Source organism: Physeter macrocephalus, chromosome 11, assembly GCF_002837175.3.
Source record: "Physeter macrocephalus isolate SW-GA chromosome 11, ASM283717v5, whole genome shotgun sequence".
In the NCBI taxonomy this organism is placed as follows: Eukaryota; Metazoa; Chordata; class Mammalia; order Artiodactyla; family Physeteridae; genus Physeter; species Physeter macrocephalus.
Window position 1 is genome coordinate 71,725,408 of NC_041224.1, and position 19,160 is coordinate 71,744,567.

General features: G+C 37.8%; 2 protein-coding genes across 7 annotated transcripts in view; both read left to right on the forward strand.

Annotated features, from left to right (window-relative positions):
- SNURF (SNRPN upstream open reading frame) overlaps window positions 1–12,730 on the forward strand; it is a 13,444-nt gene extending 714 nt beyond the window's left edge. The window contains exons 2-4 of one of the 6 annotated variants that reach the window (XR_003681860.2): window positions 3,713–3,808; window positions 6,985–7,149; window positions 12,673–12,730. Coding sequence is in view for 2 of the 6 variants with exons in the window: in XM_028495596.2 (XP_028351397.1) it covers window positions 3,713–3,808; window positions 6,985–7,093 (205 nt within the window). In the remaining 4 variants the exon portion in view is untranslated. Of the gene's footprint in view, window positions 1–3,712; window positions 3,809–6,984; window positions 7,150–7,848; window positions 9,502–12,584 lie in introns of those variants that run through there. The other 5 variants (XR_008618594.1, XR_448769.3, XR_448770.4 and 2 more) reach the window with 5 other exon arrangements.
- Window positions 12,641–18,470, forward strand: SNRPN (small nuclear ribonucleoprotein polypeptide N). Its single transcript, XM_007121982.4, has 7 exons — window positions 12,641–12,730; window positions 14,019–14,170; window positions 16,425–16,536; window positions 16,989–17,141; window positions 17,586–17,724; window positions 18,075–18,200; window positions 18,306–18,470. The coding sequence occupies exons 1-7, from the start codon at window positions 12,728–12,730 to the stop codon at window positions 18,341–18,343; spliced, it is 723 nt and encodes a 240-aa protein (XP_007122044.1). The 5' UTR covers window positions 12,641–12,727; the 3' UTR covers window positions 18,344–18,470.
- Window positions 18,471–19,160: the final 690 nt, after the last annotated feature.

Consider the following 19,160-nt stretch of genomic DNA (forward strand, 5'->3'; position numbering starts at 1 on the left):
GATGGCGGGGTGACAGCGATGACGGGGGCCACAGGGTGGCGGTGGGGCCGTGACAGGGCTGGGGGTCTCGCGGAGTGGCCCTCTGGGCAGTGGTAGAGGGGGTGGAGGGGGAGGGGCGGGGGTGGAGGGGCGGGGGTGGAGGGGGAGGGGCAGGGGTGGGGGCAGGCAGTTGGAGGAGGCCATTCGTTTGGAGAAAAGATAACGTTCAATTTTCTGTGACTGGTGGTGCTCTTAGAATTTGAATACCGTGGCGAAACTCCTACCCTGCGCCTCAACTGAATGGGTGGCTGCAGAAATGTCTGATCCTTATATACTTAACTCCTTTATATTTCTCACATTTGTGGGTTTGGTGTAAGATGAGGGATGTGATGTCTACAGCCTGTTTAGTGCATCTTGCGCGGGACCTGCCAGGTTCTGGGATGTGACACGTAGGGGTGTCTCTCGTTCGCATAGGTTTTCCCTGCGTTTGGAATGAGAATTTCGAAGGCCAGCCCGGGAGTGTGCGGGGGTCGTTGTCGCGTCACTGCCATTGTGCAGCTCCGGGAAGATGGCTGCTGCCGCAGCTGTATGGGTCTGCGCAGGCGCGAGGGGTGGGGGGGTGCTGCCCCTCCCCCCCAGTGCCGCAGTGTGGGAGGGGCAGCTGTGCCACTTCTGCCTGGCAGGGGTGTCAGCCGCACCCTCTGCAAAGCGACGCGCTAGGTAGAGGAGGCGGGCCTGGGTGGGCGGCTGCCGCGTCCTAATGTCGCAGTAGGGAAGGTGTGGGTTCAGGATGTGCAGGTGCAGCAGCGACGACACCACTTCGCCCCTGTAGTGGGGCATGCTGTGGGGGACGGGGTTTGCGCAGTCTTTGCTGTGTGGGGCGGTCAGCCACCTCCTTCACCTGTGTGCCCAATCCCTGTTTTCTTCCCTACTGTGCTGCAGTGGGGGTAGGGGGAGGGGAGGAAGAAGACGGGTTTGCTCAGCCTCGGCCTGGCATTCCACCATTTCCCTGCAGTGCCGCAGTGGAGTGGGGAAGGTGGGGATACCAGAGATGTATACAGGGGGCAATTTGTATATTCTTTGCCTGCCTGGAATGGCAGGGCAGCCGCACTGTGCCCCTGGTTTTCTGTTACGCTTAAGGGAGAGTTGGGGGCCTCGAGGCCAAGAGAGGTGAGGGCATTCCGGGATTTACTGTGCTACTTAAGACAGCCTCCATCACCGGTGCAGGAGCTTTTCCATTTTTGTAGATTCTCCCTAGGTTGTATTGTGAACAGTCTTAATTGTTAGCCACATTCAGGTGGCTTCAGTATCCCTTTAGACAACTCCCGTTCCTATAACCTCTGATTTCAACTTTCCAGGTTATGTAATTCCACAACTGCATCTCTTTTAAGTGTCTGTCGTATTTCTTAATCGCTGGATATTCCATTGGTGATGTCATCTTTATAGTTACTTTCCTTAAATCAGGGGGTCGCAGCTCCTCCCAGGCTCCTAGGAACTGAGGGCTGAGTTGTGCTTGCTCAAGGAGAACTGGAGAGAGAAAAGTAGAATGTGGGTGTATGTGGGATTAGTGAATTCTTGCCCTTAATCGGATTTTTAAATTAATGGTTTTGTTCCATCATTTTTGAAGTTGGAGCTGCTGTGAATATTTGCTGAGAAAGGATGATTAACAAAGTAACTATTCCCGTATTATGTATTCCACTACTTTGACTTATGGGGGGATATTTTTAAGGACTTTTTTGCAGGATTTTGATGTGCTTGCCTTTTTTCTTTATTTTTCTCGTGCATCATAAACAGTACGCCTGGTTGTGTGCTGAGTTAGAATGTAATTAAGGAAAATATAAATTCAGAAGCCTGGGAAGCTTTGTTCTGGAATTATTTTCGAGTAGTTTGAAAAATAGGAGGAGTCTGGTATTTTGCGATACTTATGATTTGCACCTATTTTTTTTCTGCTTGTAGGAAGATAGTGCTTCAAATATGAACTTCTGATCATTTGGCCCTTTGCAAGATGAGTGTGCATCATTCCTGGTCCGCCATTTTGTAGTCTTGCCCTCGGGCTCAGGACCTCAATATGGCGGACCCTGTGGAAAGAGCTGAAGTTTGAAGGTCTCTCTCCTGCCTTGTGAATATTTGGCATAGTACCAGGGCTTTTTGAGAATGGGGAGGGAGTGTGAATGCTTTCTGAAGTTTAGAGCAAGGACAGTTAGTCGAAGGACTGTGTGTTGTTTTCTAAAGCAAGGTACATTGAGCAAGAGTTGTTGATGGTTAAGGCCGCATCCTTCGCTGATAAATGTTTGGCAGAGTTTATTTTCTGGTTCCTGAATGCTGGGTGGCTCAGAATTCTTGATGATACTATAGTGTTTTTTTTTGGAGGCACTGATTGTCTTATGTTTGTTGGAAGATCACAGATTGGGATTACCTCACATTATTTTTGTGTTTTTTATTTTTATTTCTCATTCTTGAGGTCCTAGTCACTGAGTTTATAATTGAGGTTTTTTTTTGGGGGGAGAGGTATAAGGCATCCTAAATATTTGATAGAATATTAGGCCATTAGGAAAAATATTGTGTGATCTCATCACATTTGCTTTTCAGTGCATTTCCAGATTAGTATTTTTTTAATGAAAGTGATTTTGGAGCAAAAAATTAACATTATGTACATATAACAATTTTATTTCCTTAAATGCTAATTTTCTGAAATGTTCACTTTTGATGAAATCCTATTTATGGATTTCTTTCTCATTAGGTACTTTAGGTGGTGTCACATTGCCTAATCAAAGGTCGAGATTAGCGAAGTATATTCAGTACTTTTACCATTTAAAAATCTGATATGTGATTTTTTAAAAAAATGGTCTCTTCTACTGCTTGATTAGAACATTGAAGTTTTTGAAGCAAGAAAACAATTTGGGGTTATTGGTAAGCTATTTTGGTTACTTTGCATAATCTAAACATGAATTCTAAAAGCACAGGTTCAGGGAATTATCTTTTGGGATGTGTCCTTTGAATTCTGCCTTTGAAATATTACATTGCATGACTTGTGTAAAATGCCTTTCTCTCCTTTCTGATTTGACATTTTAAAATTTCAATTTCATGAGTGGTTCCTGTAGTTTCTAATCTGGATGACCCAAGTAGATGTCATGTTCAGATCCCTTGAGCAGACATTTTGTGCACTGTTCTGAAGATTATAATGTCAGTGGCTATGTTTCTTTTTTTTAAACAGTTTTAAAATTTCTTATTTTGCAAATCCTAAGAAGCATTTGCACAAGAGGTTGCATAGACATTTTGAAATTTAAATTTTATTCTTTATTCCACTATACAAAATGATCTATCATAGTAAAATATTTTCAAACCATTTTTAGAATCAACGTTGTTATTTTTTCAGGGATATGTAGGTATGGGTAGTATGCCTGTATATAAATGTGTCTCTGTAAGTGTATAGTTTTATATCTGTATGTGTGAATATATGTAGGAATACACAATTTTGCTTAATTTTTTGATACTTTTTCTCCCAAGGGAGATCTTCATTGTGGCGTGGGCTCAGTAGTTGTGGTGAACGGGCTTAGTTGCCCTGTGGCATGTGGGATCTTAGTTCTCCCACCAGGGATTGAACCCGCGTCCCCTGCATTGGAAGGCAAATTCTTAACCACTGGACAACCCGGGGAAGTCCCTATAATCTTTAAAGAAATGGTTATTTCAAAAATTGATGAAGTGTATAAAACAAATCCTCTTTCTGCTTCAGGGACCGTTTACACCTGAGACGGACCACAGAACAGCACGTACCAGAGGTAGAAGTCCAAGTCAAACGGAGAAGAACAGCCTCACTGAGCAACCAGGAGTGAGTACAGTCAGCGTTGAGAACCAATTTAGGGCATTTTCAAATTGGAACAAACTATCCTGTGATCAGGGGCTTGAAATGAATTTAATTAATGAAAGAAGCTTGTGCATGTTCTATTGATATAGCAAAAAAGCAGTTAAATCATCCTTAACCATGGCATCCTAACTTAACTCAACTTTTGTTAAAATTTTAGTAATACGTATTTCCCTTTTTTCCATATATGTGTGGGTGAGTGGTATCTTCATAAAATTCTACATCCTTCAACATATTTATATTAAAATTATTTCTGCTATATTTATATTGTTACTAAGTCACTTTTTCTGTGCTTGCAAAATGTTCTGTGCTTTGAAGAGATGTTAATTTATGTATTCATACTTGCTCTGCAATATTTAGAATTTTATTTTTAGTTAGTACATTTATCCAGTTAAAAACTTGTATACATTTTTTCCCTTCAGTTATTTAGGATATGCATATGTGTTCCTAGAAGGGACATTTCATTTAAAAATATATTAACATTTCTAATGACATGGTATATATTGAGTCTACAATTATGTGCATTTTGTCATTACCACAAATCTTGACAGTATCTGTGGGTAACATCATTTTTCTTTCCTAAAGCTGTTATTTTTTAAAATTATAAGTATTAGTAATATATGAATATAATCTCTTCTTAAAACACATAATTTTGAGATAAAAAGTGAGTGCCTACTTCAGTATACCACTAGTCCATTCCCCTTCTCTCTCCAGATATAATCCTCAGGTACTTTGATCTCTGTTGTTTCAAACCTTTTCCTATGTATTCATGCGTATACACATCGGGTGAGGGGGGGCATCTTTGTGATTTGTTTGTTTACATACATGAGATTTATTCTGTAACAATGTGCCTTGGGGATCTTTCCATGTCAGTGCATATAAATCTACCTTATTTTACAAGTTGCAGAGTATGGGTGCTGTAATAACATAGTTAACATTTATCATTAGCTTACTGATGGATATTTAGGTTGTTTGCTTTTCTTAGTTATTTCATTGAAGGTAAGAGCCGTCAATCTGAAAATTAATATTGCAATTGTCCCTTGAATAACAAGGGAGTTGGGGTGCAACCCCCCCACATAGGCAGAAATCCCTATATATGTTTTGCGTCCCCCGCAATTTAACTGCTAATAGCCTGCTGTTGACCAGAAGCCTTACTGATAACATAAACAGTTGATTAACACATATTTTTATGTTAAATGTATATCTACATATATTTTATGCATTCATGACATACTTAACTTTTTCTTTTTTTTGATATTTCTATCCTCTGTGGTTTGTCTGCAAAGTTTTGCAAATTGTCACAAATCTCCAAAAACTTCCAATATATTTATTGGAAAAAAACTCAACATATAAGTAAACCCACGCAATTCAAACCCATGTTCAAGGGTCAGCTGTAGTTATTAATATTTATTTGTATTTTATTTCACTTCTTCAAATATAAAGCTTTTTACAGAAATGGTTGTGAAAAGTGGATAACATTTTGCGTCTTATTTTTGTTATTTGTTCATTTTATATGTGGAAAAATTTCAGTATATTTGCACATTTAAAATTGGTGAGGCGAAAGATTTCTCCATTTTCCCATGTTTATTTTACTTATTCTTCATAGTTCATTATTCTTTCCTTTGTTACATTTCGTTTTGGAAATTACTTTGAAAAGGAATATTTAAGAATGAATATTTTATATAGTTTGTCCTTTATAATAGGCATTTGCCTATTTTCTTTTATATGGTAATGTCATTTTTCCCTTTCAGTCTCTTGTAACTTCAGAGTTTTTAAAAGTGCCATTTTTTCCTCCCCAGACTCTAGAAATATCTTGAGGTAGTTTAGAGATTGGTGGAGGTATGCATGGAGGGGATTTCTTGGGGGAGGATCTTTGTTAGTGGGTGAAGGTTCTATCATATTTGTTATGTTTTATTAGAGCCTCTATCCAGTGCAGCATCAGTGTGGACCAGTATAACAGATTATCATATCCTAATCTTGTAAAAGACTGCTTTAGGTGTCATTAGTTTGTCAATATCTATGGAATATTTTGTTGCTTTTGAAGAAGAAATAACTTCATTTTCCTGATGTCTGTTATGTATATTATGTAAAAATAGTAGAGGGTGCTGCACTAGAGGAAGAATCTGAGGGGAGTTTTGAGTTAGGAAAATAGTGTAATTTCCCCAGCCACCTTTATCCACTTTGTGAGTGGATTATAGGAACAGGTAAACAGTATTGATATTCTCTAAGCCCAGCTTTAATCCTGAGTCATCTAGTTAGCATTAACTTTGCTGTGATCCCAGAGGCCCACCATGAATAACAAAGATACTGCTATCACTTGTTAAACTCAAAGGATTAGAGGGAGGTTACCGCCTAGGAACCATGGACAAAGTCCAGCCTAATTCTTTATTATATAACAGAATGTTAAAAATGTTATTTAAAAACTACAGAAAATAGCGGAAAACCTTTTATCACAGTCCCATTTTCAAATCCAGCTGCTGTGGAATATTTTCATATATATATACTTATCAACAAAGGCAGAATTGGCTGGTGATTTTATTTTTCGTGCTTGTATTATTAGCCAGCAACTGTGTAACCTCCTGCATCTCTTATCCTCAGGATCACATTCACAGCCAGCTGACTGATAGGTAGGAGTATGTTGAGCATTTTATTCCAGAATTCTCTGATGACTAATAGATGGTTGTTTACATAGTTTAAGAGCTTAAATAGCCTGGGCCCTGGAAGTTCTTTGTTTCAGGTAATGACTTTTGTCAGCATGAATGACAGCCTTAATGTCTCACTGGAAATGCCTTAACAAATGCCCACCTCCCTCCTTGGGGGTTAAAGAATTGTTTCCAGATTGGAAAGTAAGTAATGGATATTATACTGATGGTACTTTCACAGGGCATTTTAAACAAAAAGAGCCTTTTTTTTTTTTTTTTTTTAAGTTCCTTGCTAGTATCTCCAAACAGGGTAAGTATCCCTCAGTCCCAGTAACTCTGTGTGGAGTCTCTGTGTGTTTTATACTTTCTTCATAAGGTAATGGCATGCTCTGATGCTAAATGAGGATCTCCTTAAATGTAAGGGTCTCTGTGTTTTCTTTCACATTGTTATCTATATAGGAAAATGTCTTTTCATTTATGTGTATTGTGCTCTCGTCATAGGTGTCACCTGTATCCAAGGCGATCTCAGCAGCAGCAGCAAGTACCTGTGGTGGATTTCCAGGCGGAACTGAGACAGGCATTCTTAGCTGAGACACCAAGAGGTGGTTAAAGCAGTATTGGAACACCCAGGTAGCTGATTCCAAGAGAGAAAACAAAACAAAACAGGTTAGAGCTCATGCAGTCATGATCAAGAATAAAGAACTAATTAAAGGGTAGGGTGTTTGAAGGTCATTTAATTATTTGGGATATGTCCAAAGAAATTTTTTTTCTTAAAAGCTTCATACAAATAAACACATAGCAGAAAGTTTTAAAAAGTAAAAGCAGGATCTTAATGCTTTTACCCTGATACTTGTCATGTATTACTTTCCAGACATTGTAGTCCTTGCTTTTTTAGGTAGTTTTATTCATATTCAACTTGTACTGATTTTCAACTTAACATAGGAAAAATATTTCATTATAAATAGCTGCTGAATATCCTGCTAATATGTTTTCTAATTTCTTTTTGTGAGAGACTTCATTTTTTCTGCTGGTAGTTTGAAATAAAGCTTCAGTGAATTGCTTTGCATAAAACTTTAGATAGGATCATTTCCTTGGATATGCAGATGTAAAAATAAATTGAGTCAAGGAATTTGAAATTAAGGTACATTTTCTGAATTGTATTATGAATTATTAGTCTGTTGTCATGAAAAAATATAGTGCCAGTTACACTTTCATCTTCATTGCTTATGTTAATTATATATAATTTGTTTCTATTGAATTATAAATACACATCACATCCATTAGCAAATGAGAAGCTAAGTATTTCCCATGCTTATTTACTAATTATTTTTTTGTTTTATCTTTTTCTTACCTTTTTTTAACCAGTGTGTTTGAATCAGCTGACAATGTAATAAAGCTATTAATCTATGATTTTTCAATGTTATATAGATTTATTTACAGTGTGTCTTCTTGTGTTGGTTGCTTAGATTTTTAGGAAAATGCTATTAATTTTGATTTAATACTTTATTTTTCCTTTCTGACTTTTTAAAAATTAAGATCTCAATCCAAAGTGTTTAATATATACTTTTTAGAAACTATGAGAGGAAAGAGCTTTATAGATGAGTTTTCTTCTAGATTTTCTTTATTTCTATTTTGAAATATAACCCCTCAACTCAAATTAATTAGGCCTGTTTATGGCCATCATTTTGAATTTTAAAGCAAAGGGAAAACCCTCCCCAGCTGAATCCTTTACCCAGCATTCTCCAGTAATTGATTGGATTTGATTGCAAGACAGTGGAATTGATTTCAGGGGCTAGAATCTGATCATTGTCCTCAGCTGTTCCCCAGAGTAAGGGCATTTTTAAATGAGTAAGTGTGCATAATTGACTATTTCTAACCAAGAATTTTTTGGCTCCTCAGTGCAGTTTACATACTCTTGTAAGTTCCTGAGTAAAGTATTATTTAAATTATACATTATGATCTGTAAGTAGGGCCATCCAATTTTCTGAGTTTCAAGTGCTCGTTTCATCTAAACAGTACTAGGTACTAGGATTGTTATAGAGCGGGAGTTGGTAAAGTATCTGGCCCATTTATTGCCTGTTTTTGTAAGTTTATTGGCACACAGCCATGTCTATTTACGTATGGCCTGTGGCTGTTGTTGGCAGTACAGTGGCAGATGGGAGTATTTGTGACAGATTGAATGGCAGGCAAAGCCTACAATATTTATTATCTTTCCCTTTAAAAGAAAAAGTTGGCTAATCTCTCTCTTAGAGAACCACTTTCAAAGATAAAAACACTAAGGTGGAGCCAGTAGGGAAGTGGTGATAATATACAATGTGGTGAAGGGGGAAAGGGGTTATAAAAGGAGAGTATATGAAGTAAATATTCCAGGGTAGAGAACCAGGTGAATTTCTGGGATAAGGGTCAGGTCTAAGACTAGTGCTAAAGTCTGCTATACATGTAAATGGGTAAAGGCATTTTAACAGTTGATATGTTTTCTTTTTCATTATAAAAATCTAAATCATGTGAGTGAGAGCCAAGAAAAATGGGAAAGTAAACCACAGACTTTAAATACCCATGTTTCAACCGCAGCAGCATGAGGTTGAATTTTCTTTCATTTTGCCCTTTTGCTTTTGTTTTGAAAATGTAGTTAATTGTAATCATGCTTTTAAATTATTCCAGTTATATGTCTATCATTAATGTTCCTTCATTTTATTACATAGTCCTCACAATTATCATTTGTAATGAATAAATGATGGTCCATTCATGATTTACTTTTCCTTTGTACTTGTGTTTTTTTCCCTAGTTTGCTATGCTCTTATGAATATTCTATATTTTTAAGATGTATTTGGTATTTTTAATTTATTAGGGTAAGGATCCAATTTTGGGCTTAGGATATAAATACTAGTATGATTCTTAAATGTTTTGTTATGTTGCTTTCTAACAGCATCATAAGCAGTGTTGATTGCCATCAAGAATACTTACTAGAGTGATAATTTCTTAGTACCACCTTTGTTGTCTTTTTTTTTCCTTTGATAAATGAACAGTTTCAAAAAGGGAAACATTGTTTTCCTCTGGTTTAAATGGCATTGCTTTGTGGATTAATAGTTTCCACTTATTTGTGTTTTCTCATGTTAGACTTTTTGCATTTTTTTTCTGTGAAGGGTCTGTTATTTAACCAGGAGAATGAACACTAATACATTACCATTATTCTGTGACTTCTCGTTTCTTACATGTTGCTTGGCCAAGTCTGACCATCATATCCTTTGATTTAAGGAAGCTTTACATATTTACGTAGTTTAATCATTTCAAACTCCACACTTTTCAAAAGTTTGAGAACTTCCTCCTCTGAGGAATCCCAGGATGTTTTTGGTCAGGGTCTCTGGGCCATTTATTTGCTTATGTGCACTTTCATCAGGAGATTTACCGTAACTGCTAATTCCTTAATGCAGTGTGACATTACTGCTCTTCTTCCTCATAAAGCATTTTGTTCTCCTTTACTGTGGAGATACATTTGATCATTCTACAAAGTGATATATCTCCTTTCCCTTACAAGGGTTCATGATTATGGTGTTCCAAATTTAGGGACAAGAGATAATTGTTCCTAAATTTCAAGTCCCTCTCATTAAGGGAAGCCTTTCTTAACCTCCCCAGTCAGTCAACCCCTATTCTGAGTGAAATGTATATCTCCTATTTTGCAAATTATTTTATACATATTATATCCCCAGTTCTGAGGTCTCCGGTTCTTTAGTCTGTGACTCAAATCACCAGATGCATTTTTATACTTGATAACTGGGTAACAAGATAGTGGGTATGGGAGGGGTTTGGAACCTCAAACAGGTTAGATGGACAGACACATGCCTGACTGGCCTTTCTTTTTTGTTCTGATCCACTATACCAGGAAATCTTGTTTGCATTTGTTGATCTCTTAATAGCTAAACTCTATGAACTAGGGCTGATGAGGTATGTGTTCACTGAAAGGCCAAGCGGGATAAAACATTTGAAACAGGTCGGATTGGGAAATCTCAACTCTAAAATCTGTTTGGCACTTGAAGGTAAAAGCCCTGTCTCTGAATTTTAAACTTTTACTGGAGAGGTGACTACAAATTCGCACCTTAAATGCACATTTGATACTGGTTTCCATTATATTAATCTTTACATCTGAAACCTTTTTGTGATTACATTTCTTTCCTTTAAATGAAGTTTTGAAAAGCTACACCCAGCTACATCCTTTTTTTCCCCTAATCACTGTCTTGTGGCTCATTGTCCGGTAGCATGTCTCCATTGTTGGTAAGGGAGTGAGCTCCAGTAGTAGTGTCTTGTTGAACGTTTAGCTGTGTTTTTTTTCTTTGAGGGCACCAATGGCAGTGTAAAAAGTAATCTTACTATGAACTTTGACCATTATTTGAAAGTCCAGACAGTTTACTTTTTAAAAACGGCTTTCTTGGTGTATAGTTCCTATACCATAGAATTTATCCAGTTATAAACAAGTGCTTTTTAGTAAATTTACAGAATTTTGCAGTCACTGCCACACATACTCTTAGTATTTTCCATTACCCAAGTAAGATCCCGTCATGCCCATTTAATTCATTCCCCATTTCCACCCCTAGTTCAGACAACCACTTAATTTACTTCCTGTCTCCATGGGTTGATGAAGATCTTAAATCTTCATAGATATGCTATCATAAAAATGGAAATTGCTAGTGATTCAAACATATACCAAGTATTCCTGAATTTATAGTCTGCTTTATAGAGAATCCTGTCAGAATTCAGAACATCTGAATTATAGGCCTTAAACTTTTCATGTGAATTTGGATTAGAAACTACATTTATTGAGGGGGAGGATTGACTTTCAGGAAAAGCTGCACAAAGGATGCATGGCAGTTTGCATGTGGAGAACAAAGCTTGGGAGATATTCTGAGTAATGATCAGTTTATTTTATTAGAAAACCTGATACCCTCCAAGTTCTCATAAAAATGTATTGAACTGCCATTACCAAATTTTGGTAATTATAGGGAAACATTCCCTCTGCATTTTACCATCCTTACTGAATTATTTATTTTATATCATTATGATCTCTTCTAATCTAGTGTTATAGTTCCACATGTATAATGGTATCCTTACCATTCTTTTACTTTATTGTTTTGATGTTGCCATAGTTCATAAACGCTATTTAAATGATTTCATTTTCACATCCTAAAATAGATGATTTTAAATGTACTTAAGCAGTTTACTGTTTGTAAATTTTCTCTATTGAAAAATCAGTGGAGACAACAATCTTACTAGAAATGTTTGCATTGTTAAAAGTACAATTATACCAGATTTTGTGTATGATACTGAGTTACTTTTATGCATAAATCCAAATTCCCATTCAAAAGGAACATAATTTGTGTGTTTCCTTTTAAATAATTAGCAGTTTGAGACCCTTTACCAGTTTTGGCTAGGTTTGGTTCTCATACTTATTCAAAGCATTTTCTTAAGTATATTGGGGGGAAATGAGAGTAGTGTTCTAATGCTTGTTTCTTTGATTACTAAGAAAGTTGACCGTATATCCATGTAAACATTTAGTAGTTGTATGTCCCCTTTTAACACAGGACATCTTAAGCGGATATATGATAATATATTAGGTTCTTGGTGAAGGGAGATTTCCTAGCTTATTTTGAAGAGACTTTGGCTTGGGGAAAGGGAACACTGAGGTAGAAAACATTTAGGTGGTTCAGCCAAGGAGCAAAAGTTTGGACTAACTCAGATGGAGAAACTTAAGGATACCAAAATGTTGAAGTTGAGATGACTTGGTGTTAATTTGTGACCAGAGAATGAAACACTACCGTAAATAAGGATGGAAAGAGAAAATAATACATTTTGGGAATGGAAAATGAAGCTTATTTTTGAAACATTTAAGAATTTCTGTGTAAAATTAAATTTAACCACTTGTTAACTCTGGGTGTGTACAATGTGGGAGTTAAGGTGATGGAATAGTGAAATTTGGTGTTTACTTGGTGGGTATGAGAGCATGAGGGGATATTTTTGAATGTCTCTTATAGTGCTTTTCATGCAAAATTGTCTACCTGTTTTAAAACATGGTAGATTGCAGTGCAGCTAGATCATGCTTTCCTCTGCAGGCTCCATCTACTATTCGAAGCTTCCGCCCCAGCTTGCATTGTTTGTAGGAGAACGTGCGTCATACCTTTATCTGTAGCCTTCCCTTAGGTCTTAAGGATCCCGAAACTTTCCTGTGGACATTGGATTTGGTGGAGCAGCAATCATGGTAAGATGTATATTAGGGCAGAGGGATGAGAAGCTAATGTAAATGTCCAATATAATAGATTTCCAGAGTGTGGGGTGTTTGGGGGTTCTTAATATGGAATTAATCTATAGAGATGACGCTTCATTTCATGGAATAACAACTGGTGAAGACCTATGTCTGTTGTCCTGTTACAGTGGTATAATGGTTTGGGAAACATCTTAAGAGAAACCTTGCATTGTGAGGAAATACAGAAGAGAGTTTTTGGTCATAATTACAGTGGTAAGGGACTGTCCTGCAGATGGGGGACTCTGAGGTCAGATTTCAATAGATAAAAAGACTCCTTTAAAAATGGAGGGTCCAGCAAAACCACAGCCAAGGGAAAGGCCTTGGCGGAATCAGCAGGGAAAGAAAAATGGAGGGGTTTGGGGCTTTGAGGCTTGATTGGTACAAAGGAAGGCTGCCTGTAGAGAGAAATACAGCATCCTAATCCATTTTGTGTTTCTGTTTAAGTTTAGCTAATCAAGAACATATATTCTTAACTGGAAAGATATCCAGAGGGACTGAAAATTAGTTTTTGAGGAATGGGAAGAATGTTAGATTTTACAGTGGTTTGTGGTCTTCCAAAGGGCCACAGTATGTGAATAGATACAGTATTTCTGCATATTAAAGTTTCATTGGAGTGGGCAAGTAGGATGAAAATCTTTTAAAAAGGTGCCTTAGCAGGACAAAAATGAAAGAAAAAGAGTTTGAGGAACACTGATCAAAGTTCTGAATGATAGGGGATGTGGGGTGTGGTGGAACTAGGACAGAGACCTTTAAAGGGAACTGAAAAATGGTACATCGTATTTGCATTGGGTCGATGGGAGTTGCAAAGTTTTTGATGGAGTTAGGAGTTTCCCAACATTTGGCTAGGTGTCTAGAGGAAAAGAAATAGCCAACAGCTTAAAGTATTCTGTAGGAGGGTGGGGCTTGGGATTAGAATTGGGGAAAGGACAGGGATTAAAATGATGGAATATTAAAAGGGAGAACTGGGTTTGGGAGTCTGTATTGGGGAGGAAATATATTTAGGGCACTGGAAAACTGCATAGGGAGGGATTCTGAGAAGCAGAGGGTTCCATAGGGGAGTATAAATGGCCCTGGGTCCAAATTTGGTCTAGTATCTTAAAGGTATGGAGAAAAGAAATGGAGGCATGATATTTTTGTTAAGGAAGCCAGGTTTGGATTGGTATAGGAGTGGGAAAGAAACAGGAAAGGGTTAGAAAGTAGCTGCAGACAAGCTGATGACTAACTCTTCTCTTACTCCCTCCAGACTGTGGGAAAGAGCAGCAAGATGCTGCAGCACATTGACTATAGGATGAGATGTATCTTGCAAGATGGCCGGATCTTCATTGGCACCTTTAAGGCCTTTGACAAGCATATGAACTTGATCCTCTGTGATTGTGATGAGTTCAGGAAGATCAAGTAAGGCCACTTGGGTTTGAACAGTGGGATGCTGAGGGAGAGGCTGAACAGTAGTGAGGGTAACTGAAGGAGGTAGGGAAATGGCAGGACTGGTTTCTTGTCTAATGTCCTGGCCTCATCTCTGAATTGGATGAATCTCCCAGTATTAAGAGTCAGCTGTATCCACACTACTGTTTTAATTTTGGAAATACAGTTATGAACTAAACTGGGAATAAGACTGTATGGTATGATCAAAATAACAAGTTATATTTATTTAGAAAATTGAGAGATGATAGGTAACATTAATCTGCAACATTCCTTCAGATTGAGGGAATCTTAAGAATAACAATTACTCTTCATGGTTGAGGAGTTGAGATGTGAATAGAATAATTCAGGCTGTGTCTAGCAGTTGTTCGGCCATCCTCTTTGCATGCCCCTTGTTTTGTCTGAATCCTCATGGTCAGTGTTGCTTTGGTCTCAATCCCTAACCCCCTTGCTTATTTATCTTTGTGATTTGCCCATGCTCTTTCTTCAGAAATAACCTCTGTGTGTTTGTGCCTTACCATAGGAGGTCACCCTCTTTGCACCTATGATTGGGGAGCGTCCTTTAACAATAAGAGCATGCCACTTGCTAGATCCCAGGGACATTCTGCTTCCATTCAGTTGACTTTTCATTCAGAGTATTTGGGTCATTGCTTGTAATATCTCCAGACATTCAAGATGGCTTTGTTTCAGGCTCTTGGCAGAATTTACAAGGCATCACCCTTGACCATTGGCTTTATTTCTTCTGTTTCCACAGTTAACGATATACTGTCCAAAAATTTAATTTGACCACTTCATTTAGGGATTTCAGATATGAAGAGAAAGGTGATGATGACCTTTGCCTGCCTGCTATAAGTCTGTTCTTCTCAAATCTGAATAGAATTAGTAACATATTCCTGTCCTTCCCTTTTTATTCATTCTTAGTCGTCTTCCTGCATACAAAGTTGGATCATTTCAGAAATTCTAGGATGGTGAATGCTTCAATGTTAATTTTTTAGTTAAATAATCTGCCTTTTTACTGAAAAGAATTTTTAAAAATACTTACAGTGTTGATGAATACTAAAGACATTTGATGAATGCTTTAGGTATATTCTTAATTTCTGTTGCGCTCTTCAGTAAGTTACAGGGATAATCTCACCTAAATAATGCATTACCTATAGTATGTGGTATAAGCCTCACGCATGTATGATTTTTGCTGCTGACAGATGAAGAAATTAGAATCAGGTTAGAAAAAAGTTTTCAAAAATTTCCCATGGTTATATAGTATGTGGTAAGTCCAGGAATAAACAGGTGTCTCTTATTAAAAACTTTTTGGTATGCCGTCATTGCCTCTTGCTGTTCCCATCCCTTATTTCAGTTGTCTGTCGTCAGTACTTATTTAGTTAAAAAATGATTTAAATCCCATCTTAACATGAAAACCTGAGGTTTCAGTTTTGCCTGTCTTTAAAGTCTTAGCCAGTGACGATCATTTTATAATGTATAGAAATACTGAATTACTGTGTTGTGCATCAGAAACTAACATAGTGTTGTAGGTCAATTATACTTTAAGAACAAACTCATAGAAAAAGAGATCAGATTTGTGGCTACCAGAGGCAGGGGATGGGGGAGGGTGAGTTGGATGAAAGTGGTCAAAAGGTACAAACTTCCAGTTTTAAGATACTTAGGTACAAGGGATGTAATGTACAACATGATGAATATGATTAACACTGCTGTATGTTATATATGAAAGTTGTTATGAGAGTAAATCCTAAGAGTTTTCATCACAAGGAAAAACATTTTTTCTTTTATATCTATAAGACATGTTGGATGTCCACTAAACGTATTGTGGTAATCATTTGATGAAGTATGTAAGTCATGCTGTACACCTTAAACTTACACAGTGCTGTATGTCAATTATATCACTAAAACTGAAAGAAAAAAGTAAAATTCCACGTTTTGCAATCATTACTATTAAAAAACATTCCTAGCTATGTTATTTGCATCTGTGTTTCACAAAGAATAAATTAGTTTTGCTGTAGTATAACATTGAGGGAACATTCTGGAAGATTGACATATGATAGGAAAAGAGCCATTCACCCTTATATATTAGTTGAGTCTAGTTTTGTTTGTCATAACTCATTAACTGTTTGAGCATGAGCATCTGAGCATCAATTATTGTCTTCATTGATACTTATCTATAAAAATGTTAGTGAGTGACCCATAACTTATACTAAAATTTTCTTCTGATTTACAGGCCAAAGAATGCTAAGCAGCCAGAGCGTGAAGAAAAGCGGGTTTTGGGTCTGGTGTTGCTGCGTGGGGAGAACTTGGTTTCCATGACTGTGGAGGGACCACCCCCCAAAGATGTAAGGAAGATATAGGACAGGACAGAACATTAATGTGGAAGGACATCACATTATTTGAAATATTTGCTAAATCAGGGTGCAGCAGAGGCACAGTATAGTTTGCCTTTGTCAAGTAAAACGTGCCTGGCACTTGATGTAAGTTCTTGCTTGTCTATACTGGGAGATTAAGGGTTTTCTGATGGGTTAGTCTACGTGGTGGCTGCAAACTAGATAAGGGTAGGAGTTGATGATTTATTTCCTCTTGGTAGGGTCGTGAAAATATGTGGACTCACAATTTGACAAATGTACAATTTAATCTGTAGGATGCCTTCCATGATGCTATTTTGAATACAGAACTAATATGAGATAGGTGATAATGGGAAAATGGTGGTAAAGGGGTAGTTTTTTAGGAATAAGATTATTGATAACTTTCATATATCATTTGATTTCAAGCTATAATTTTTTTGTTTCAGACTGGCATTGCTCGGGTACCACTTGCTGGAGCTGCAGGAGGCCCTGGGGTTGGTAGGGCAGCCGGCAGAGGTGTTCCAGCTGGTGTTCCAATTCCCCAGGCTCCTGCTGGATTAGCAGGCCCTGTCCGAGGGGTTGGGGGGCCATCCCAACAGGTGAGGAACCACAAGTTTTTATATTATTGGGAGAAAGTGCCTAGAACCTGAGGCTGAAGAGATTGAAAAATCTGAGCGTATATACTATACTGTGTAAGCAGCGTATGCTATAGAGGGAGGAGAGGTACAGATGCACATTAGGAAGGCAGTAGATTAAAGCCACCATGATAACAGTAACTCACCACTGTTAGTGAAGAGGAATATGGATGGGTAAACCGGAGTTGAGAAAATGCAAAAGGGCTGATTAGGTTAAAAAGGGGGCATGTTCAGTTTAAAGGAGAATGTGATAGTGTGTCAAGATGTTTTTAAATGAGAAAAACAGGAGAAGTGCCGAATTGCCTTAATTTTTTGTATAATAGTCCGTGATCAACCTCTTATTTTCTGTATTTGAATGATGCAAGGAAGTGCCTTACCTTTACTGTCTTTCTAACCATTCCTTCTCAGGTAATGACCCCACAAGGAAGAGGCACTGTCGCAGCTGCTGCAGTTGCTGCTACTGCGAGCATTGCTGGAGCCCCAACTCAGTATCCACCAGGGCGTGGGACTGCACCTACACCTGTTGGTCGAGCAACTCCACCTCCAGGTAAGGAATTGATGGACAAGAACGAAAAGATTTTGATTCTTAGATATAGGTGTGGATCTGTGAAAAAATTGTATCATCTTGAGGAGTGATGATGAAAAATAAGAAGATACTGAATTAAGGCCCAGCCAAACTACCTAACTAGGAGGAATATGTTTTCCACTTTTGGACACTGATTTTTAATGGAAGGCTATGGACTCTTTTGAGTTGGGATGGCCAGCATGGCAGTGGTCAAGGAGAAATTGTTCAACTCTACTTAGTACCAGGCTTATTTCTTTAAATATTATCTTGTGTTTAATGCTCCCATCTTAGCTGATTTATGAGGCCTTTATTTCTGCCATTTTTCATTCTAGGAATTATGGCTCCTCCACCTGGTATGAGACCACCCATGGGCCCACCAATTGGGCTTCCTCCTACTCGAGGGACACCAATAGGCATGCCCCCTCCAGGAATGAGACCCCCTCCACCAGGAATAAGAGGTGAGTGGGTATACATATTCTCAATGATGCTATCCAGGCCCCTGAATATTTATTTGTTTTTCTATTATTTTATGATCTCATGGAATTTTGCTTTTTCTTTTCAAGGTCCACCTCCCCCAGGAATGCGTCCACCAAGACCCTAGGATACTATTGATCCTTCTTAGTCACTTTTTTTTCCTGCAATGTGTCTTGTGAAATGTGTGGAGTGTTTGTGAGCTTTTGTCTCCTGCTGCATTAATATTAGCTAATAAATGCATAAATTAAACTGTGAGGTACTGTTGTACATTTTTTTGCCTTTTGTTTTTATTTTTGAGGTCAGGGTGAAGACTGGGATTTTTCTGGTCTTGAAGTTATTTTGGGTTAGGTAAATCCTGTTAACCAACTCATTTAAATAATTTTCTCTTTAATTCTTATGATAAAATGGTTGTGATACTTTTTTCAGCTTCATAACTTTGACTTTGTGCACTGACTGGTTGGTGTCAGGTAATAACCTTTACACTTAAGGAAACTTGACCCAGGGGGTTAAGTGGTTCATGTAAGATTCACACATAGCCCCCTCTACTTTACTATGCCATACATACTTGAAGGAAAGTAGGGATGTGATGAAAGGCCTTGTAAGGCCATCTGTAGAAGGAAACTGTGGTGTTGAATTAGACTTTGTTCATTCAATCAAAGCATTTGGAATAGGAGGGTACTCCTTTTGCTTGCAAGTTTACCTCAGTTGATTAGCTTTTTACAGTGCCCTGTGCCTGTGCTGTCAGAGAGATGACACTATCCTGGAGTAATCATCATTCCCTACTAGTAAGTATTTACTTACAAATTTTTAAATGAATGGCAGAGCGTGGGTCTTGGGAGCTGGGGAGACTGTATATTTGAGACAAGTTGTGTTAAAGATAACTTACACTCTGAAATATAGTTGACACTTTTTTCTTTTTAATTTTACTTTTTGGCCATGCCACG

Excerpts from the sequence above, each read along its gene's own strand:
- SNRPN (XM_007121982.4), top strand. Across the intron at positions 17,725-18,074 it reads TCGAGCAACTCCACCTCCAG|GAATTATGGCTCCTCCACCT; the intron begins GTAAGGAATTGA and ends TTTTCATTCTAG. Across the intron at positions 18,201-18,305 it reads CCCTCCACCAGGAATAAGAG|GTCCACCTCCCCCAGGAATG; the intron begins GTGAGTGGGTAT and ends TTTCTTTTCAAG.